At 43.9% G+C, this 20,962-nt stretch overlaps 1 protein-coding gene across 8 annotated transcripts in view; it reads right to left on the minus strand.

The window, feature by feature from the left end:
- Positions 1-20,962, minus strand: part of Hel89B (histone acetyltransferase 1) — a 913,881-nt gene that overhangs the window by 63,350 nt on the left and 829,569 nt on the right. For 7 of the 8 annotated variants that reach the window (XM_037419311.2, XM_075883340.1, XM_075883342.1 and 4 more), the window contains 3 exons: positions 17,560-17,691; positions 6,812-7,019; positions 48-139 (listed from right to left, as the gene is read on the minus strand). In XM_037419311.2, the coding sequence (XP_037275208.2) occupies positions 48-139; positions 6,812-7,019; positions 17,560-17,691 (432 nt within the window). Of the gene's footprint in view, positions 1-47; positions 140-6,811; positions 7,020-17,559; positions 17,692-20,962 lie in introns of those variants that run through there. The other variant, XR_012888773.1, reaches the window with a different exon arrangement.

The following is a 20,962-nucleotide window of genomic DNA, read 5'->3' on the forward strand; positions in this document are numbered from 1 at the left end:
CAAAGCAGCTCCAAGTTTCTTGCCTGCTGACATGCATGGCCACTCACCCCATAATTTTCTCTTCAAGGGTGCCCCTGGTGATCAGCCTGTAAACATTCACCACTTTCTTTTGACCAATGCGATGGGCACGATCCATAGCCTGAAAGAAAATTACAACAAAAACTCAGCATGTCAGTTCAACGTCAAGCTACAAGGCAACACACACAGAATCACACATGCTTGGTATGTCCCTCAGATGTCAGAAGGCAATGTTTTTACTCAGCTATAGTTTTAAAATGCATTTACAATTCTCTGCCTATCATTTAGAGCTTGTTGGTCTCTGCACATACCCTACCTATGTCTGCCTTATCCTGTTATCTTTTTGTTTCAGATGCTTTATGCAGGCCTCTGATGTATACTGAATATTGTGTCAACCAACCCCTGGTGCTTTGTAAACACACCAGTGCAGTAAGGTTCTTTTAGATACCAACGAGTGGAGCAAGGCTATGCCTGTGTCCTGCAACCAACCCGGTGTGGCCATGCCGGTCACATGACTCCTGTTTTGCTGGCTAATCACCCCTCTTCCCCCTCCATAACTCCACCAGCAAGTTCTACCTCAGAGTGTCTAGTTTTATTTTTTTATTATAGTGCCACACTGGTTCAAGTTTTGAATGGTGAGTGAGAACTTGTAGAGTAAGTCCTCGCAGAACTTGTAATCTACAGAAATGCTCTACAGATCTTTGATATCAACAGAAAATGCTTTTAAGCTCTTGTCCTTTTGTTCAAGGCTGGGAAGTTATCAGTGACTCATTTGGTGCCTTCCAGAATATCCCAGGTGTTCATAACAAAAGCCTTTTAGAGTCTTTTTTATCAAGGTGACTTTCCTTCATCATGTCTCGCCCCAATCTTTAACAGCGTACTATAACTTGCATATCAGGAGTGACTTTCCTTCATCATGCCTCGCCACAATCCTTAACGACGTACTATACCTTGTATATCAGGACTGATTGCTGATCTTTTTTTGTATCTCGCTTTTTTTTTCTCTTACTTTAAACTTATTTTGTTCAATGGTTTGAATACTAACATGCCATTCAGTTCTGTTGTGTTTTATTCAGTGATGTTTTAATTTGAATAATGTAGTCATTTCACAATTTGTGCTTGTTTTTTTTTTAACTTGTTTTACGTCATTATCTCACGCGTATACTCATCTGATGTTCATTGCCGTTGTATTCCTATTAAAATTATTATTAATATTTTCTCATTGTTATTCCTGTTAGGACTTGTATAATAATTGACAATCAGTTCATGTTATTGTTTGTATGAAAATTGTACGAATGCGTGTATGTATTTCTTTTATGCTCCCCTTACACAATGCCCTGTTGGGTCTGTAAGGTATTTTGAATAAATAAATAAATAAATAAATAAATAAATAAATAAATAAATAAATAAATAAATAAGGTGCTAAGAATGCTCGACCTAAGTTTTGTTTTTGAGGTATGTTGTTACGTACACAACTTTCTGGTTTTTACCGAGTGGAACGACACTGCCTGCCAGCACAAAACTGCCTATATTGTGAAGACATTAAAGAATGTTTTAAATTGATTTTATTGACTCACGAGATACCATTTGACAACAGCTTACACTTTTTAGATTTACTGCATTTATTTGCATAATCCTCGTACTCTTTTTAGCGAAATACAGATGAAAAGTTGGGAGGTGCGAGAATTGCGGAGGGGGTAAATTTTTCAGCTAAAATGTATAAAGCGAAAAAGAAAGCGAAGCGGCCGTGGATCGGGGTTCCCACATCACCAACCAACAAGCTTTGAGAAGTACTAATTAAGACTTGCCTAAACAATAAACATAGGTTCAACACAAAGCAAGATTTATTTGTAGACAGTAAAGCCACTAGGGAATGGTGTCTTTAGGGTCTCCACATGGAGACCCTTGACGTAATCAAGAAGTGCAGCCTGCTGCCGCTGCCGCTAGCGAACACAAAGCTCGTCAACTTCGAAGTGCCTGCCCGCAGCTCTGTTGCCATTCTCTAATGCATGATCAACGCCTTTTAACTTGATGATAGCTGTGCAGTTCCCTATTGCCCCTTAGCGTAAACACAGAACGAACACGACGACGTATGGTACAGGAACTAACACGCCGCAACGCGTACTTGCTACTTGTGGCTTGGCTTGAATTGGATCAGGGCTGTGTGTGTTGATAGTATGCATAATGCTTAAGAGACAGCACTAGGCTGTTGTACACTATCATCATCAGTGGCGATTTTAGGCAATGCGAAAATTAGTCTCAGAAAAAAAAAAAATCTTGTTTTTGTTGCTCAATGCGAAGGTTGCGAGAATTACGCGAGTAAATACAGTAAATTTGATCCTTTCATCTGACCATGTGTGCTGACTGTATGAACCTAGAACTGGGAAACCTCTTTTACTCTTTGACTCCTCCCATTCTCACTTAACTGAGGTATTACTGATTTTTGTCTCATCAACTTCCCCAAGAAATCATGTCAAGCAGCTCAAGCTAAACAGCTTTTAAATGCTGGCTACCCAGCTATCCTAGTGTCATTTATAACTGAAAAGCTATTAAAAAAGTAAAGACTATGATGCTCAGCTAGAGCCAAACGACCGAAAAACCATATGTGCTCACTTCCCACTGAGATAGGAAACGTAGCATGAAAGTGGTTGCACCAGTTACAGCGGCTTTACAAAGCAGTCCATCCCCTCAAGTCACCCGTCATTTTGCTCAACCAAGCACAAAATGCCGTTTGTACCATGAGGGTTCTTTACTCAATACTGCTCTCACATGGTAATATCAGCCAAACAGGGCATTGCCATAATGAAAGGCTAAAAGAGCAACCCTAAAATGTGCACAAAGCAATCCAAAGACACATTGGAATCGATTGCTGCGATTGTGTATGTTCACTTTAGTTTCATCAATGTGAAGTGATAAAAAAGCATGAATCACAAATTACCCGAGAAATAATACAAGTGGAATGTATATAACGATCACATGTAGAGTGCCTTTCATTGGCTTTATCGGAACAGGAAGCATCCTTCAGGCAAATCATCTATAAAACTTTGGTCTGATGGTGTAGCCTAATCTATGCAATGTTCAGGTATACAGTCAAACCTCAATATATCGAACACGGATATATCGAATTATTGCCTATATTGAACGGTTCCTATATCACGCGGGAAATTGCATGCATTATTGATTTTTTATTTCGAACAAAGTTTGACATATAATGGATATATCGAACTCAGCCACCCCAAACCGCTCGCGCTTCGTTGACAGGCGCTGAGCTTTCCCGCAACTCTCGAAAGTAGCGGTAGAGCGGCGGGCGTTTACGAATGCTGCACACATTGATGGCGCCGAGAGCGCCCCTTTAACATAGCGGCGTACGCGCGCCGCAGCCTTGCGGTAGAGGTTCTTGAATGAGGAAAGTGAAGAGAAAAGCGCGGAGCCGTTATTTTCTTTCAATACGAAGGCACCGACACGGCTTCGCGCCGGGGAAGGGGGAGTGGGAGGTAAAGATTGAGGAGGAAAGTATAGGAGAAAAAGGACACAGACGACTGTCTCGGACGCGGCCTGCGCTGCCGCCAGAAAAGGGAAAGCAGTCAGGCGAGCCGGCAAGGGTGCGCCATGTGCGCGCTTTACACACAGACTCACGCCGCAGCCTTGCAGCTCGCAGTCGTTACAGTCTCTATGGTGTCAACGGCACACTGCGCACTTGTTGCAAGCTCCTCCCCCATAACATCGGCAGGCATCGGTCGTGCTCGCAGTGTTCGTGCATTCGGAGTTAGGCCTGTCGTGCGCGACAGGCCTAACTCCGAACGGCAGAGCTCACGGATGTGGAGATTGTCGCCGAAGCTACTGCTGAGCAGCCAAATGAAGACTCTGCCGAGGTGGATCCCGCAAGCGCTGATGGTGCCCCGCTTCCGACATCAGCTGAGGTCGTAGCTGCCTTGGCCCTTGTGCGCTGCCACTGCGGCGCGATTGAAGGCACCGGCCTATCACTTATGGATCGCCTGAACTATATTGAGGACGCAGTCGTCAAACACGCCATGGCCAACAAAAAGCAGGCTACTCTTTTTCAATATTTTAAAACAACACAATAAATACTATGTTTGAATCTTCAAGTGAGTATTTACTGCACCATGCTTGAACGGTTTGTTGGTCGTTTTCAGCAAGCTTTTGACGCATTTTTTTCGTGAATTTTTTATATCGAATTCTGGATGTATCGAACTATTTTGCGATCGCCGCGGCATTCGATATACAGTCGCTGACCAATAAATCGGACACCGATAATTCGGACATGCTCGGTAATTCAGACAGTCGCGCGGCACCGCCGATGGTCCAATAGAAGTAATGTGTAAAGACGACCGATATTTCGGACAGCTGCCAGATCTACATTCAATAATTCGGACCCTACCCCACGGTCGCGCACGCCGAATCAGCAGCCGTTATCTCCTCCGACACTTAAACCATACAAAGTATGGCCTCAGAGATCAAAACGAAAGCTACATAATTGGTAATCTATGAGGCTTTATTTCGATCGCAACTTTCTGCCTCAGAGATTTGTACTTAAAAATGCCGATCTTGGAGGCACGGCTCAACTGTGGGGGATCGTATCGACATCACGATCATCCCACATTCCGGTTCCTATATACCCTCTATACCCTCGCTGTGCGGCACGGCTGTGCAGCTATCGCCACCATTCTGTCACATGTGTGTGCGGTACAGTGTTTCGCTGAATTCTGCGCGCGTTCATATTTATTTTGAGACTTGCTTTATTTTACGTCCAGCTGTCTCACAAGATCTGAAGTTAAATGGCACCAACGGTGCCCTCATAGCCAGCGCCGAAGGCCGCGCCGACGAAACGCGGCAGATATACAACGCTAACCATGGCAAAGAAAGCAGCCATCATTCAGCAAGTGCTCAGTGGTCGTCCGCAAGTCGGAAGTTGCTCGAGAGTTCAACATTTCGAAGCAAACCATATCGGACTACATGAAGAATAAGGACAAGAGTTTAGGCGCAACGGAGACATCATCCGGAAGTGAACAAAAGAGGGTGCACCAAGGTGTTCATCCGCAGTTGGAAGAAGCGATGAGCATTTGGCTTAACGCTACCGTCGCTCAACGGGTTCCCGTTTCCGGCCACCTATTGAAGCAAAAGGCCGAGACATTGGCACTTCGCCTTGGCATTGATGATTTAAGTTCAGCGATGGCTGGCTCCGGAACTTTAAAAAGCGGTACGACCTCACTTTAAAAAAAAATGTGTGGTCAGAGCGGTGCCGTGGATAGCACACTGGTAGCGAACTACCGCGGTGGAAAGTTGGTGGAGCTGCTTCGGCGCTACTCGGCTGACGACACCTTCAACCTCGATGAAACCGGGTTTTTCTATAAGCTACTACCGGAGAAGACACTCGCCTGTTCTGGAGAACCTTGCCACGGAGGTAAACTCAGCAAGGAACGAGTCACTGTCGTTGTCGGCTGCAACGCTTCTGGCACGGAAAAGCTCCCGCTGCTGGTAATCGGGAAATCGAAAAACCCTCGATGTTTTAAGGGGAAAAAAAATCTGCCTGTCTGGTACGAAGCCAATACGAAGGCGTGGGTCACGCAGAAGCTGTTCGCAGAGTATGTCGGAAAATTGGACCGAAAGTTTGAATGGCAAAAGTGCAAGGTCCTTTTGTTCGTAGATAACTGTATTGCTAATGCGCCGATCAGCTGTCTGAAAGCCATCGAGCTAGAATACCTGCCGTTGAATACGACCGGTATTCTGCAACCTATGGACCAAGGTATTATTAAGAATTTGAAGGTGCTGTATTGTTCACGCTTGCTGCAACGCGTGTTGCTATGCTTAGAGAGCCAGATAAAATACAACGTTGATTTGATGTCAGCCATGAGCATGCTTGCTGATGCCTGGAAGGCAGTGTCGGCAGGCACGATCAGCTACTGTTTCCGGCACACAGGATTTCTGTTGCGTAGTGAGCCCGACACCGCCGACACTGCAGCCGAAGAACCCGACAATGCAACTGAAGAGCCGGACCTGCTGCCCAGCGCATCGAGCTCAGGTGCGGACGTTATCGACGACTTGCGAGGCTGCGGTGTGCCGTTTCACGACACTGTTACGTTTGAAGACTTTGCAAACGTCGACAGTGCAGTGTCGTCGTGTGCCGAATTGAATGAGGACATAATTGAGCAGGTTCTGCAACCGTCAAACAGCGGTTCAGACTCTGACGATGATGATGCGCTGTGTGCTCCGGAGCCGTCGCATGCGGACCTGTCTCGAGCCCTCGCTGTTCTTTCATCGTCGTACAGCGATCGTATCACACTGGCAGGGATACAGGCGGACTTGCGTGCACGTAAGCGGAAGTGCATGCAGCAACGCATTAACGACTTTTTTTAGGCCACCGGTAGACTGAAGTGTCAATAAAAGTTTTTTTTTTCTGACGCATTCGTTTTTTCGAACTTTTGATTTCGGACTTTTTTTCGGACTTATTTGCATTCCCCGTGGAGTCCGAATTATCGGTCGTCGACTGTATCAAGGTTCGACTGTATTCATATGCTTGCGAAATTGTAAACATTTGACGCAATTTTCCAATAAAGCACAGTTGGAAGTTAGCGCTCTGTCGGTCTGCTTGGCCGTTTCTTCTCTCCTGTAATGCACTGTACCAGTTCAAGTACAACAAACCAACTCACCCAATCTTAAACACTGGAGGGAATCAACTAAGAACGGGGCCAGCCTACACTTGTGTAAAAGTCTTCTTGGCTGTTTCTCTTCCACGCCAACATGGGGTACTTGAGGAGCAATGAAATTTGCCCACCTGTAGGTCTTTCATGGGGTTCCAGTCATGCTCAACGAAGATGACTGTGTCGGCACCAGTCAGGTTGAGTCCCAGCCCACCGACCTGAGTTGTGAGCAGCAGCACATCAATGGAAGGGTCTGCATTGAAACGCTGAACCAGGGCCTGACGCTGGCCTGGGGGCACGCTGCCATCGAGGCGAAGGTAGCTGACACTGCTCATGTGGGTCCTGCACAGCCACAAATCCACCAGATAGGTGTAAATACTCTTGACAGACATGCATGGGTACCACATGGGCAGGGCTGAATTAGAGAAGTGGTGCAAGAAAACAAGTGAGAGCCATGCCGTCGTTTTTATTAACTTTTTACCATCGGGGCACACGGATGTCTCTGTATTAATTTCGCCCAATGTTAGAGTTGCGCACGGCGACTCAAGTTTGATCACTACCGTACAGTTCCATTTTCTGTTCTTTGACAAGAGCAATTCAAGTAAAAAAGTGTCAGAGTTTGCTAGACAGAAATATTTTGCTGTAATGGGACCAGGACCGTATATATTAAAAGCTTATCTCAAGTAAAATTAAAGCTCGTCTGATAAGTGACAGTACAGCAGTTATGCAATGAACAACGCAGAACTACGTTTACCACTGAGTCTCGAAAATGCTGCATTCACACACTATTTATTACTCCTCATGTTTGGGATGATGCCAAGTGCGCATTACAATGTGCTTCAACTACAAAGTGGCACTACACCGAAATGATCCTGGCGAAGAGAGGGTACGACTACGACGATACACAGCCCTCTCGGCAAGTGCCCGAGCTGACAGAGCTAAGCAAGGCCTAATGTGTCTCTAGATCGTGTTAGGCAAACATACAACCACTTAAACTTGTGCTAACCGAGCTGGCCCAACCACCTTTTGAGGATGAGCATGAGGTATCTGCATATGCTAGCCTTATGTGGCTAGCAGATGACACAGGGAGCAATCCACACTAGGCCCGCTTCGGCCCATAGCTACCGGGCGGCACCTTCGCTAGATCTTGTGCGAACTGCCGGTGATAGACGCTCCCAAATCAGACTTTGGCACAGTTTGGTGCAATTCCCATTCATAATATCTGGATAATAATAATAATAATAATAATAATAATAATAATACCTTTTATTTCTTCAAATAAAACAGTACATATGACTAGGCCTGCCAAAGCCAATTGGTGGCTTGAGTGGCAGAGCCTGGCAGACAGCGTTACAAGATTGTATCTTATGGCCTAAGAGGTATGACAGGACAAAAAACAATGTGCATATAAGATTAGAAACAACAAAGCATATAAGCAATAGTTACAAGCATTATGCAATATTTACAAAAATTGAAAGTGAAAAGGTGTAAAGGAAAAAAGAAAGAATTAGAGCAACTGCTTCTTAAGCAAAGTAACACACTGGATAATTGTGCAGCATCATGCTTGCGAATGAGTATATATGAAATAACACACGACATGCATTACAATTGTAGATCTGGATGATGCAGTAAATCTGATTTGGCGCACTTTGGCGCAGTTGGAGTAGTGAAATCACTACTCCAACTTCGGCGTTACATTAGGTAACGGTTCAGACCAGGCAAAAATGCCAGGTGTCATTGGAAAGCAAACATCGCATGCTTTCCTAATTCACACAATTCAAATTTTTTCACAGAGTGCAATGTGTCAGCAAACAATGCCTAAAATGGGGAGTAGTTGCTACTGTGGGACCACTACCTTAAGACACAGAGGTCTTGAGTCCCGGTCACATTGTGAACAAAGTCATGAATGACAGAAATTGAGACTTTTGTACTGCTCTTATGCAGAATGAGTACCAGGTTTATGAATTCATTAGGATAATAAAGATGTATTGATAAAATTGACATTTGTTTATTGTTTTCCAGCATAGGTAGTTTGGCATAAATTTTATTCAGATATTTTTTCGAGTCCCATGAAATTCAAATGAGAAGATTTTGTTCTACATAAGTTGAAAATGAATGTTTAGTTGCATCTGAAAGCAGGCTACCCCTATATTTTAAGTCAATTTTTAATAGAACGGCATCCATGGAAAAGAATGGCTCTCATTAAAGGGCCCCTCATCAGGCCTCATAACAAATTCTAGTTAAATGCTGGCAATTAAATGTTCGCTGATGACTGTGTTATATACCGTGTTATTAACAGCCACTCTGACGTCTATCTTCTTCAATCAGATATAAACCGTGTTCGTGACTGGACTAACATGTGGAACATGGAATTAAACACTAACAAATGCAAGCACATGCGCGTTTCACGTCGCAATACAACATTGCCCTCTTATCATCTTAATAATACTAACCTAGAACCTGTGTTATGTTACAAATATCTAGGCGTACTCATCACTTCTGATCTTTCCTGGAAGATTCATGTAACACATGTAACCAATAACGCTAATCGCACGCTGGGCTTTATACGCCATAATTTTCATCTTTCTTCCTTTCCAGTAAAATTACTTCCGTATAAATCATCAGTACGTTCCAAAATGGAATATGCTGCATCTGTGTGGGACCCCAACCAAGAAACACTCATTCATCAGCTTGAATCCATCCAGTATCGAGCTGCTCGTTCCATTCTTTCCAACTATCATCGCACCTCCAGCGTCACTTCCAGGAAAACAACTTTATCATTACCTCTGCTCTCACAACGTAGAGAAATATCTCGCCTCTGCCTGTTTCACAAGATATATTACTACAATTCAGTCCTTAAGAATAAATTGATAACCCCTTCTTCTTACGTATCCGCTCGCATCGACCCTCGTCATAAGGTTGGCATTCCCACATGCCACACCAACCATTTTTACAATTCATTCATCCCCCGTACGTAAGCAAGTTGGAATCACCTTCCCCGATCTGTAGTCGAGATGTCTAATACCTCTATGTTTAAGGCTGCTATAGCTAACCTGTCGGCATAATTTTTAGGAATATAGTATTTCCATTTTTCGGTAGACCTGTTAAGCTTTGTAGTTATTTGATACCTGTTTTTGTTCTTATAATGTGCATTATTTCTCGTTGGCTTCCCTCACTGATCCATGTAACCACCAATTTTCCGCTTTTTCATTATGTTGTGTAACCCACTACCCTCTGTAATGCCCTCGGGCACTGAGGATATTGAAATAAATAAATAAATTGTTGTGTGCTCAAGAAGAGCATCATGCCACTAGAATTTTTTCTATCAGTTTGTTAGGAGCTGAGAAAACCGGTATATTCAAATGGCGTGAAACAATAATGAGAGGAGGCGAACTTGAAACTCTTGCCATTCGCCCTACATAGCCTTCGCAAGCCAAATCTCTTCCCTATCCCCTCCGGCATCCAAGCAAATGGTCACGTGCGCATGACCACCAAGGACGCGAGCGGCACACTTGTTTTGTTGACCAGCGTTATCTACTGCCTGCGGGATGGTTTGGAAACTCTGGCTTAGACGCGGTAGAATAAATGAGCACACTAAGTGCTCAAACGTGCAGGATCATCAACTTCATTTGCAGGGCTCGCGTATGCTAGATGCACTAACCACAGTGACACGAACGCAAGTGAAACACAAGCACACTACACTCGTATCCCGTTGCAATCATAGGGCAAAAAATTGAAAAAGTTGCGCACATTCCCTTTTTCTGTATCATTATTTATCTCTAGTTTTATTCATTTATTCCAGTAACAAATTACACAAAGTACACATGTCATGTGAAATAATTTTAACCCTGTCACGTGCTTCTGTTGGGGACATCAGAGCACAGTCATCTATGTAGAGAACTGATTTTACAGCACTACACTCTATGTAGAGCGATTCCTACTTCTACGTTATGCCTTCATTCTCTGGGTGTGCGCCCATGAGAGGAAGGGCAAGCAGCGTTTATCTTGAAATTTTATCCATTTCTGCAGCACGTAGCTTTGCAGATTTTGGCAGACGGGATCGTGAATGCCCCGTGTATGCATTGCGCTCGTCAGCCTAAAGCTTTCAAACCTGGCGAGGGGCAGGCCTTCGAGCAGGCTCCATGTGTGTGTAGATGCATAATGTATGCGTTTATTAAATATGCACTGGCTATATATATATAATAATTCACGCTGCATAGTCATTCAAGGGGCAGCGATGGCGTAGTGGTTAGAGCCTCCGCCTCGCATGCAAAAGGTCCGTGGTTCAAATCCCAATGCCGCGCAGTTCCCAACCGGATAAAAAAAAAAAAATCCGCCTGGTGATGAAACTGCAATACGAGGCCTGGGGTGCGGCCTCACCGGTAACCACCGCCAAAAACGCACTCCCTCACCAGAGAAGGATTGGCCACCCTAGTGCAGTATCTGGCCACTACCTCCCACATGCTTACGTCAAATAACTCACGGCCCTCAGTCCCCACCAGCTGCGAAGCAACTGACCACGGCGGCGGTCAGACCTGCAACGCAGCAGAGGGTGCTAAGAATCTCTGTATCCGGACAGGCCGCCATTGGAACCTGAACTTGGCAACGTTTAACGCTAGAACCTTATCTAGCGAGGGAAGTCTAGCTGTACTATTCGAGGAGCTAGAGAGTGTTAAATGGGATATAATAGGCCTCAGTGAGGTTAGGAGGACAGATGAGGCCTATACGGTGCTACAGAATGGGCACGTCCTTTGCTATCGGGGCTTGGCTGACGGAAGAGAACTGAGAGTGGGGTTCCTAATTCACAGAAACATAGCTGGCAACATAGAGGAATATTATAGCATTAATGAAAGGGTGGTAGGTATTGTAATTAAACTGAATAACAGATACAAGATGAAGGTGGTACAGGCCTACGCGCCGACATCCAGCTATGATGACGCTTCAGTTGAAAGCTTCTATGAAGACGTGGAATCGGCAATGGGCAAGGTAAAAACACAGTATACAATACTGATGGGAGACTTTAATGCAAAGGTAGAGAAGAAGCAAGCTGGAGACCAGGCAGTAGGAGATTATGGCATCGGTACTAGAAACGCCAGAGGAGAGCTATTAGTAGAATTCGCAGAACGCAATAATTTACGGATTTTGAATACCTTCTACTGAAAACGAGGAAACCGCAAGTGGACATGGAGGAGCCCTAATGGCGAAAATAAGAACGAAATAGACTTTATAATGAGTGCACACCCAGGCATCATGCAGGATGCGGAAGTGGTTGGCAAGGTACGATGCCGTGACCATAGAATAATACGGTCTCGAATTCGCCTAGACTTCAGAAAGGAACGACAGAAACTGATACGCAAGAAGCCAATCAATGAGCTAGCACTGAGAGGGAAAGTACAGGAATTCAGAGTCTCGCTTCAGAACAGGTACTCGGCTCTTAATGAGGAAACCAACCTTAGCATAGATACAATGAATGAGAATATGACGGGTATCATTACGGAGTGTGCAGTGGAAGTTGGAGGCAGGGCAGTTAGACAGGACACTGGCAAGCTTACCCAGGAAACGAAAAATCTCATTAAGAAGCGCCAAATCATGAAAGTCTCAAGTACAACAGACAAAATAGAACTGGCAGAGCTTTCCAAGTTGATTAATAGGCGTAAGGTATCCGATGTAAGAAGGTATAACATGGAGAGAATTGAACACGCTCTGAAAAAACGGAGGAAGCGTCAAAGCAGTGAAGAGGGACTCGGATAGGGACTACAAGGTCATCTATCCTTGATTTGGTTTTTGTGTCCCCAAAGCTGTTGCCGTTACTCAGCCGTTGTGAAGTTGTAGAAGGCCTATCCGACCACAGAATGGTAGTAACGCACCTAGCATTGTCCCCAGACACCTTGGGTAAACCCACACTTAGCACTGTATTGAATTTTATGGCGGCTGATGATGTGTCTATTTTGGACTATCTTGAAAGGTCCTTTGATGAATTTCAGGTCCTTTACAACACTGACTGCAGCACTGATAGGCTATGGCATTTCTTTTCAATTGTTGTAGGGAAGTGCATAGACAGCTATGTACCTAGGATTAGAAAACGCATTTGTAAAACCAATCCCTGGATTACCAGAGAAATCATTCACACAAAAAGAAAACTAAAACGGAAATGGAAATCTTGTGCAAAAAATTGTACCCCTGAAGGAACAGCTTGCATTTCTTCAATGAGACAAGAACTGAAACGTCTGATCAAGCAGTCCAAGGATCGGTTTTTCAATGTGACATTGACGAAATACTTGAAGGAAGCCCCCTCAAGGTTTTGGCGCTTTGTAACTCCCCCAGCAAGCTCTCCGAGGCCACCTGAAATTACTCAACAACGTGTTGATGATTTCAATTCTTTTTTTGCTTCTGTGTTTACTCATGATAATGACATTTTGCCCGAGTTTTCTACGTCACCATTGCAGCGGCCGATCGATGATGTGGTAATTAGCGAAGAGGGTGTCCTAAATCTTTTACTTAATATAAATACAAGAAAAACCCCCGGCCCTGATGGTATACCAAACGAATTTCTGTACAGATACGCTGAATGGGCGGCTCGCTTCCTTACAAAAATATTTCAGTCGTCCCTGCGCAGTGGCTCTTTCCCACTAGCGTGGAAGCAGGCTAAAATTACCCCTATTCACAAAAGTGGCTCCTCTCGGGACGAGCGCAACTACCGTCCTATTTCGCTTATCAGTACATGTTCAAAGATACTCGAGCACATTATTAACAAACACTTGATGTCCTATCTTGATACGCACAATCTATTATCTTTGAAGCAGCATGGCTTCCGCCGAGGCTTATCTACAACAACTCAGTTAATCGAATTTGTTCATGATCTTTCAAAAACAATCAATTTGCGTGGTCAAACTGATGTGGTATATTTGGATTTCGCAAAGGCATTTGATAAAGTATCGCACTCAAAGCTACTGTTTAAAATTGACAAAACGTTTCAAAATATACACTTGACAAAATGGTTTTCATCCTATCTCAGCTGCCGTCAGCAGTTTGTTCAAATAAAAAATAAACAGTCTAGAGCAGTTGCAGTGAATTCTGGAGTTCCCCAGGGGAGCGTGCTGGGTCCCCTTTTATTTTTGTTATATATAAATGACCTACCAAACCGCGTTACGGTCCCGATAAGGTTGTTTGCCGATGACTGTGTTGTTTATAGCAGAATCGAGACTGAACATGACCAAGTTAATCTAAACAACAATCTTCAAAGAATAAAGGATTGGTGCGAAGAATGGCAAATGAGTTTGAACACAGAAAAAACAGTCTTTATGACTATAACTAGAAAGAAAGCACCTCTAGATTACAACTACCAGATTGGCAATGCTTTCCTCAAGCGTGTACAAAACTATAAATATCTTGGGTTATGGTTCACGCCCGACCTCCGGTGGAACACTCATATTGATAATGTATGCTCCAGGGCTACCAAGGCATTGTATAGCCTTAGACGTAACCTTTATACCGCCCCATCTGATATAAAGTGTCTTGCTTACAAAACTCTTGTCAGACCTATTATCGAATATTCTAAAATTGTCTGGGACCCTTACACAAAGACAAACTGCAATAAAATAACAAAAATACAGCGACTTGGTGCGAGATTTATTTTTAATAAATATCGCCGACATCATTCTCCTACTGAACTCTGTAAAAAAGCTGGACTGGGTAGTCCTGAACTTAGGACGAGGATTGAGCGTCTGAAATTCCTCTTCCAGTTAATTCATAATCATTTTAAACTAAACTATTCAGATTACTTCCAGGTCAACACACAAGAACATTCCAGACATCGCCATAATATGTATATACCACCCCTAGTCCCACGTAACGATTGCTTTAAGTTAAGTTACTTTCCACGTGCTATTGAAGATTGGAATATGCTGCCAGAGTCTATAATTGGTTGTTCCTCGCTTACATCATTTGAACAGAATCTAAAACGTTTATTTTCCGAATAACAGTGACATATGTTTTTTTTTGGCGTGTGTGTGTAATTTTTGTTGGTTGCATGATTCTGCAGTAGTTGTCTTTCAAATCTTCAGCGCGGTGCAAAAGTGCCGCCTCAAATGCGTCATGTGCTGTTCTGCGCGTATGTATTGCATCGCATGTGTGTTCCATTTATGTATGTTATGTATAACTTCGAGTTGCTGGTCACAATAATACCGAGAAATTATCTCGAGACCTGTACGGTACTTCTTTTTTGCAAATAATTGTTTGTACTTCCACCCTGTAACGGCCCACTTCTGGGCTAACAGTATAAATAAATGAAATGAAATGAAGAGGAAACTTGGGATAGGCAAAATTCGGATGTATGCACTAAGGGACAAAGAAGGCAAAATAACTACCAATATGGATAGGATAGTTAAAATAGCCGAGGAGTTCTACAGAAATCTGTACAGTAGCCGGGACAACCACGACTTTAATACTATAATAACTAGCAGTAACCCAGATGACACGCCCCGCCGCGGTGGTCTAGTGGCTAAGGTACTCGGCTGCTGACCCGCAGGTCGCGGGTTCAAATCCCGGCTGCGGCGGCTGCATTTCCGATGGAGGCGGAAATGTTGTAGGCCCGTGTGCTCAGATTTGGGCGCACGTTAAAGAACCCCAGGTGGTCTAAATTTCCGGAGCCCTCCACTACGGCGTCTCTCATAATTATATAGTGGCTTTGGGACGTTAAACCCCACATATCAATGAACCCAGATGACACCCCACCAGTAATGATAGAAGTCATGATGATTTGATTGATTTGTGGGGTTTAACGTCCCAAAACCACCATATGATTATGACAGACGCCGTAGTGGAGGGCTCCGGAAATTTTGACCACCTGGAGTTCTTTAACGTGCACCCAAATCTGAGCACACGGGCCTACAACATTTCCGCCTCCATCGTGATAGAAGAAGTCAGAAAAGCTTTGGAGAGCATGCAAAGAGGCAAAGCTGCTGGTGAGGATCAAGTAACATCAGATCTGCTGAAAGATGGAGAACATATCGTGTTAGAAAAACTAGCCACCCTGTTTACCAGTTGTCTCCTGACGGGAAGAGTACCAGAGTCTTGGATGAACGCTAACATCATCCTAATACATAAGAAAAGAGATGACAAGGACTTGAAGAATTACAGGCCGATTAGCTTGCTCTCTGTAGTATACAAGCTATTTACAAAGGTGATTGCTAACAGAGTAAAGAAAACTAGAATTCAATCAACCAAAGGAACAAGCAGGATTTCGAACAGGCTACTCAACAATCGACCACATTCATACTATCAATCAGGTAATAGAGAAATGCTCAGAATATAACCAACCACTATACATAGCCTTCATAGATTACGAGAAGGCGTTTGATTCAGTAGAAATATCAGCCGTCATGCAGACACTGCGGAATCAGGGCGTTGATGAAGTTTATATAAACATCCTGGAAGAAATCTACAGGGGATCAACTGCTACCATAGTGCTTCATAAAGAAAGCAACAGAATACCAATCAAGAAGGGTGTAAGGCAGGGGGCACAATCTCCCCAATGCTATTTACCGCGTGCTTACAGGAGGTTTTCAGATGCCTAGAATGGGAAGAGTTAGGGATAAGATTTAATGGAGCGTACCTTAGTAACCTGCGCTTCGCCGATGACATTGCATTGCTGAGTAACTCAGGGGACGAATTGCAACTCATGATTACGGGGTTAGAGAAGGAGAGCAGAAAGGTGGGTCTTAAAATGAATATGCAGAAAACGAAAGTAATGTACAACAACCTCGGAAAAGAGCAGCACTTCGAGAAAGGTAATAGTGCACTTCAAGTTGTAAAAGACTATGTCTACTTAGGGCAAGTAATAACCGCGGAGCCGAACCACAAGATTGAAGTAACTAGAAGAATAAGAATGGAGTGGAGCACATTTGGCAAGCACTCTCAAATTATGACAGGTAGATTGCCACTATCCCTCAAGAGGAAGGTACATAACAGCTGTATCTTGCCGGTACTTAGCTATGGAGCAGAAACCTGGAGACTTACAAAGAGGGTTCAGCTTAAATATAGGACGACGCAACGAGCAATGGAAAGAAAAATGGTGGGTGTAACCTTAAGAGACAAGAAGAGAGCAGAGTGGATTAGGGAACAAATGGGGGTTAAGGGTATCATAGCTGAAATCAAGAAGAAGAAATGGACATGGGCCGGGCATGTAGCGCGTAGACAGGATAACCACTGGTCATTAAGGGTAACTAACTGGATTCCCAGAGAAGGCAAGCGGGTTAGGGGGAGACAGAAGGTTAGGTGGGCAGATGAGATTAAGAAGTTTGCGGGTATAAATTGGCATCAGCAAGCACAGGACCGGGTTAACTGGCAGAACATGGGAGAGGCCTTTGTCCTGCAGTGGACGTAGTCAGGCTGATGATGATGATAATATATATATATTGCCAGTGCATAGAATATATATATATATATATATACATACAGATTATACTATATTCAATGAAGGTTCTGTCGACCTATATAATGTGTGTACAAGCGTATCTCTTTCCTTGAGATGTCTGACCAAACAAATGCAGTGGCCATTCGCAGAAATCTAGTAGATGTCCAAAATAGTCATGAAAAATTCGCCTCATGAAAAAAGGATAAATGAACAAAGAGTGGCGACACGGTCTAGCCATTGTCCATGCTAGTTCATGCGGCCTCCCTTCATCCATATATCTCCTCGATAATGAATCACCATATATCAAAATGTTTATTTGAAAAAGAAACAAGGAAAGAAAGATACACCAATTTGACCAAATGATCACTAATGACTACGACATCCGTGGCTACTTGCATAGAGACATGAATGACTGAACGGTAAATTTTCCCATTTTACTGTGAGGTGTTCTCAGTCTACACTACTCACGTGAGAAGGTCCTTCTCTACAATGTCCAGCATGCCCTTCAGCTGGCAGAAGATGAGGGCTCTGTGGGCGTGTACGACACTTTCCTGCTCAGGCTGAGTAGCCGTGCCAATGCCACAATCCAGCAGCAGCTGCCTGCAATAAAAACAGCTGCTCAGTGAATGAAGCCATGAATCCTCAAGCATGCTTTCTCCGTATATGCTGATGTTGTACTTCGGACTGTTCCAAATGGAGCCAATTATAATAGACGACAAATTTAATTTTGAGCTTTTTTCAATGTAAATTGAAATAGAGAAGCATTGTTCGGATTTCATTGCTATCGATGGCTCAACTATGTAGTGAGCACAACAGTTACGTAATTATTTTAACAAGAAAACAAATAGCTGATGTTGTTTTTAAAAATTAGAGGTGCACAAATATCATACACTCAAACTTCCTTATAATGTAACGGGATATAACGAAGTAAATGAAATTCTCCTTGAAAGCTCCATTGAGAACCATGCATTTTACACGTTTAACGAACACGTGCTAACGTTTTACTTCGTTAGCACGTTTTACACGTGCTAACGAAGTAAAATTGACTGGTAAGTGAACATAACAAACTAAATTAGTCTATCAAATAGTCTATACAAAAAACCGACTATTGTGTGTTAAGTGTGTAGTTTTCTACGAAGTTTGACGCTCGTTTGGTGCGGCTCTTTCATAACCCTTGCGCCGACCTTACAGCCACGCCACACGTGGCTGAGAAAGCCGTTCTCCTCACACAGCCAGCGGGAAGGATTGAGGAAGCGCTCAGCGGGTCACATGACCGAGAAGCAGTGCCACGGCGCTAAGCGATTTCCCTCTCCCTTATAAAAACACATGATGGGGAAGCTTCAGAAGACTAACATTTATTCACAAATTAGAGGACATCCGTCATTATTTGAAGTAATAGGTGATGCGCGTTGTGGGGTCTCGATATAGCGAGCGCCAAGCTCTTAGAGTGAACGGACACAGCAGACACGGTCGGTACAAACCCAATACAACACACCTTTATTTAACTACTAATTTAGAACGACGTCATTGTCAGCCTAATCAATACATCAATCGTTATCAACAAGCTAGGACATCCTTACACAATATTACTGTACACTCCAAAACAAACACAATAGCACGACAAATACACAATAACATGACAAACACAATAACACACCCAAGGCAGCGTCGCCAACGCTTGACTTACCTTGAGGGCCCCCGACGCGCAGCCCGCGGTGCCACGCACCGGGGACCCACACTAGAGACAACCGTTCGTGGCAACAGCCACGCACAGAAGAGACTCGCTCAACTCTCGCCCACCACCAAGGCTTGCCTTCCGCCAGGGGTCACCACCGGCGCTACACTATGATGATGATAGTAGCGGTGATTACCGCTCGCGAACCCAATGCCACCCACCGCCCAGTAGTTGTAACCCGGAATGCGGCTTGTGGGCAAGACACAAGCGCAACACAGCGCAAACAACTTTACAGGAGATGTCGACACCCCCACATTGTTTGCACACGTTTGCCTTGCGGCAAATGAATCAACTTCGCACGTAGTTTGCAAATCATAGTAGCGCGCGGCTACTATACTTTGCAAAGTATGTACAACGGCAACGACTGCGTCTCCGCTGCTACCCTCTGCATCGAGAAAAGAGGACACTCCACGACAGCTTTCTTTTTTTTTCCCTCTCTCTGCGCACGGCCTTGAAAGGAGAAGGGTCTCTACGTGCGGAGACGGAAAAAGGAGAAGCGTGGCACAGGCGCATCGCAGATCGGCATTTGAGAGAGGGCGAACAATCCGCCAGTCTTTTCTTACCTTTTTTTTTTTTCTTCTTCGCACGCAGCGTTGATAGGTGCTGCCGAGGGATTGGGCATGATGCTGAGAGCATTTTCAGAGTGCAGTATGTATGAATTAACCGTCGCAAGTGCTTGCGCAGTCGAATTACAGGGCGTTTTCACCCATTGGAATAGACATAGCTTTGAAGGGACCACAGCGTAAGTTTGAATTAACCAGCGGTTCAAAAGCGTGTTCGAATTAGTGAGGTTCGACTGTGTTTATTTTCTGTCGCACTCGTGGTTGGGGTACATCGAGCTGCGAGGTGGTTTCCTTCTTTGCATGCTTATAAGTGTGCACCCATCTGAGCATACATTGCCACAAACTGTTATAATCAATATAACAAAATAATAGATATAACTATATAATTGAGGCTCCCCTTCAACTTCGTTATAATGAGGTTTGAGTGTAGTGCACTGCATTTAACAACTACATTGTGCCAACTGACAGCATGATATGCCTTACACTGCTCGCGAAAAGGAGTGACCGTGTCAATGCTCCGTCTTACTGACAACTGTAGTCGTCCGGCTGCTATAAATATGGCTCATTTCTGTAGTTGTTCAAAAATATGGCTACCGCAACAGAACCGTAGCAATAGTGACGTCATGTGCATGCAGTGTGAAATGAAGATGAAAATGTGTGCACAGTGCACAAAAGTGGCGGAACCTATATTTTGGCAAGGTACTTCATCTTCCACTATAGCTATAAGTAATGCAGAAATTTCGATGTTGCAACATTTGGATGTTTCAGTGTTTCGATTTCTCGGCATTTAAACTTTCGGTTTCTTATATAGTCGGCTTTTTGAATTCTCGGTGTTCTAAATTTTGGCATTTCAATAGTTTGTCACTTTGATTTTCAGCATTTTGAATGCTACCCGTTCTGGATCTTTTGAATGACCCCTTCAGAATAAACATTCTCAGACACAGGGCAGTTACTGTATCAGTCCAAGAGTAAGCAATGCCCTTAAACATCACCACAAGCACAAAAAGAGTCGCTGTATTTTACGCATGACACCAAGCTGAAAGTTTCCTGAACTAATAAATTCCAAATTTTGTTGGGTTGACTGTGATCGCTGCAGCATGCGTGAAGAGCTTTGGTGATGTTTAGTAGCCGCCTCAGTGTGCACCCAGCAACATGCATGCCAGACACCTAAATACAGTTAAACCTTGTTATAAGGAAATTGGAGGGCCGCCGCTATTTGCTCGTTAGGGGGGCCTTTGCTAGGTAGGGGGGCCTTTGTCAGGCAGTTGCATCTGCCTTTAGCCCCTTCATCCCAGACCATGACTTTCTGAATAAACTTAAAAAAAAAAAAAACAATATTTCGTTATAGCCGTAGCGGGCATTTACCGCAAATATCATGCACTGTACTTACCCCCAAAAAATAGCAGGCAAAATAGCATCCTGCCGCACGGTGGTATGCAACAAAATAACCGCATTCCCAAATAAAAAGGAAAAAAGTCATGCACCTGTTTTAATGCACTTCAAAATACACAGCTTGCATTTCAGGCAGACTTAGCTGCAAAGGAGTCCGTAACTAAACGTTGATGCATCTTCC

The sequence above is a fragment of the Rhipicephalus microplus genome, unplaced genomic scaffold, assembly GCF_043290135.1.
Source record: "Rhipicephalus microplus isolate Deutch F79 unplaced genomic scaffold, USDA_Rmic scaffold_16, whole genome shotgun sequence".
NCBI classification, from domain to species: Eukaryota; Metazoa; Arthropoda; class Arachnida; order Ixodida; family Ixodidae; genus Rhipicephalus; species Rhipicephalus microplus.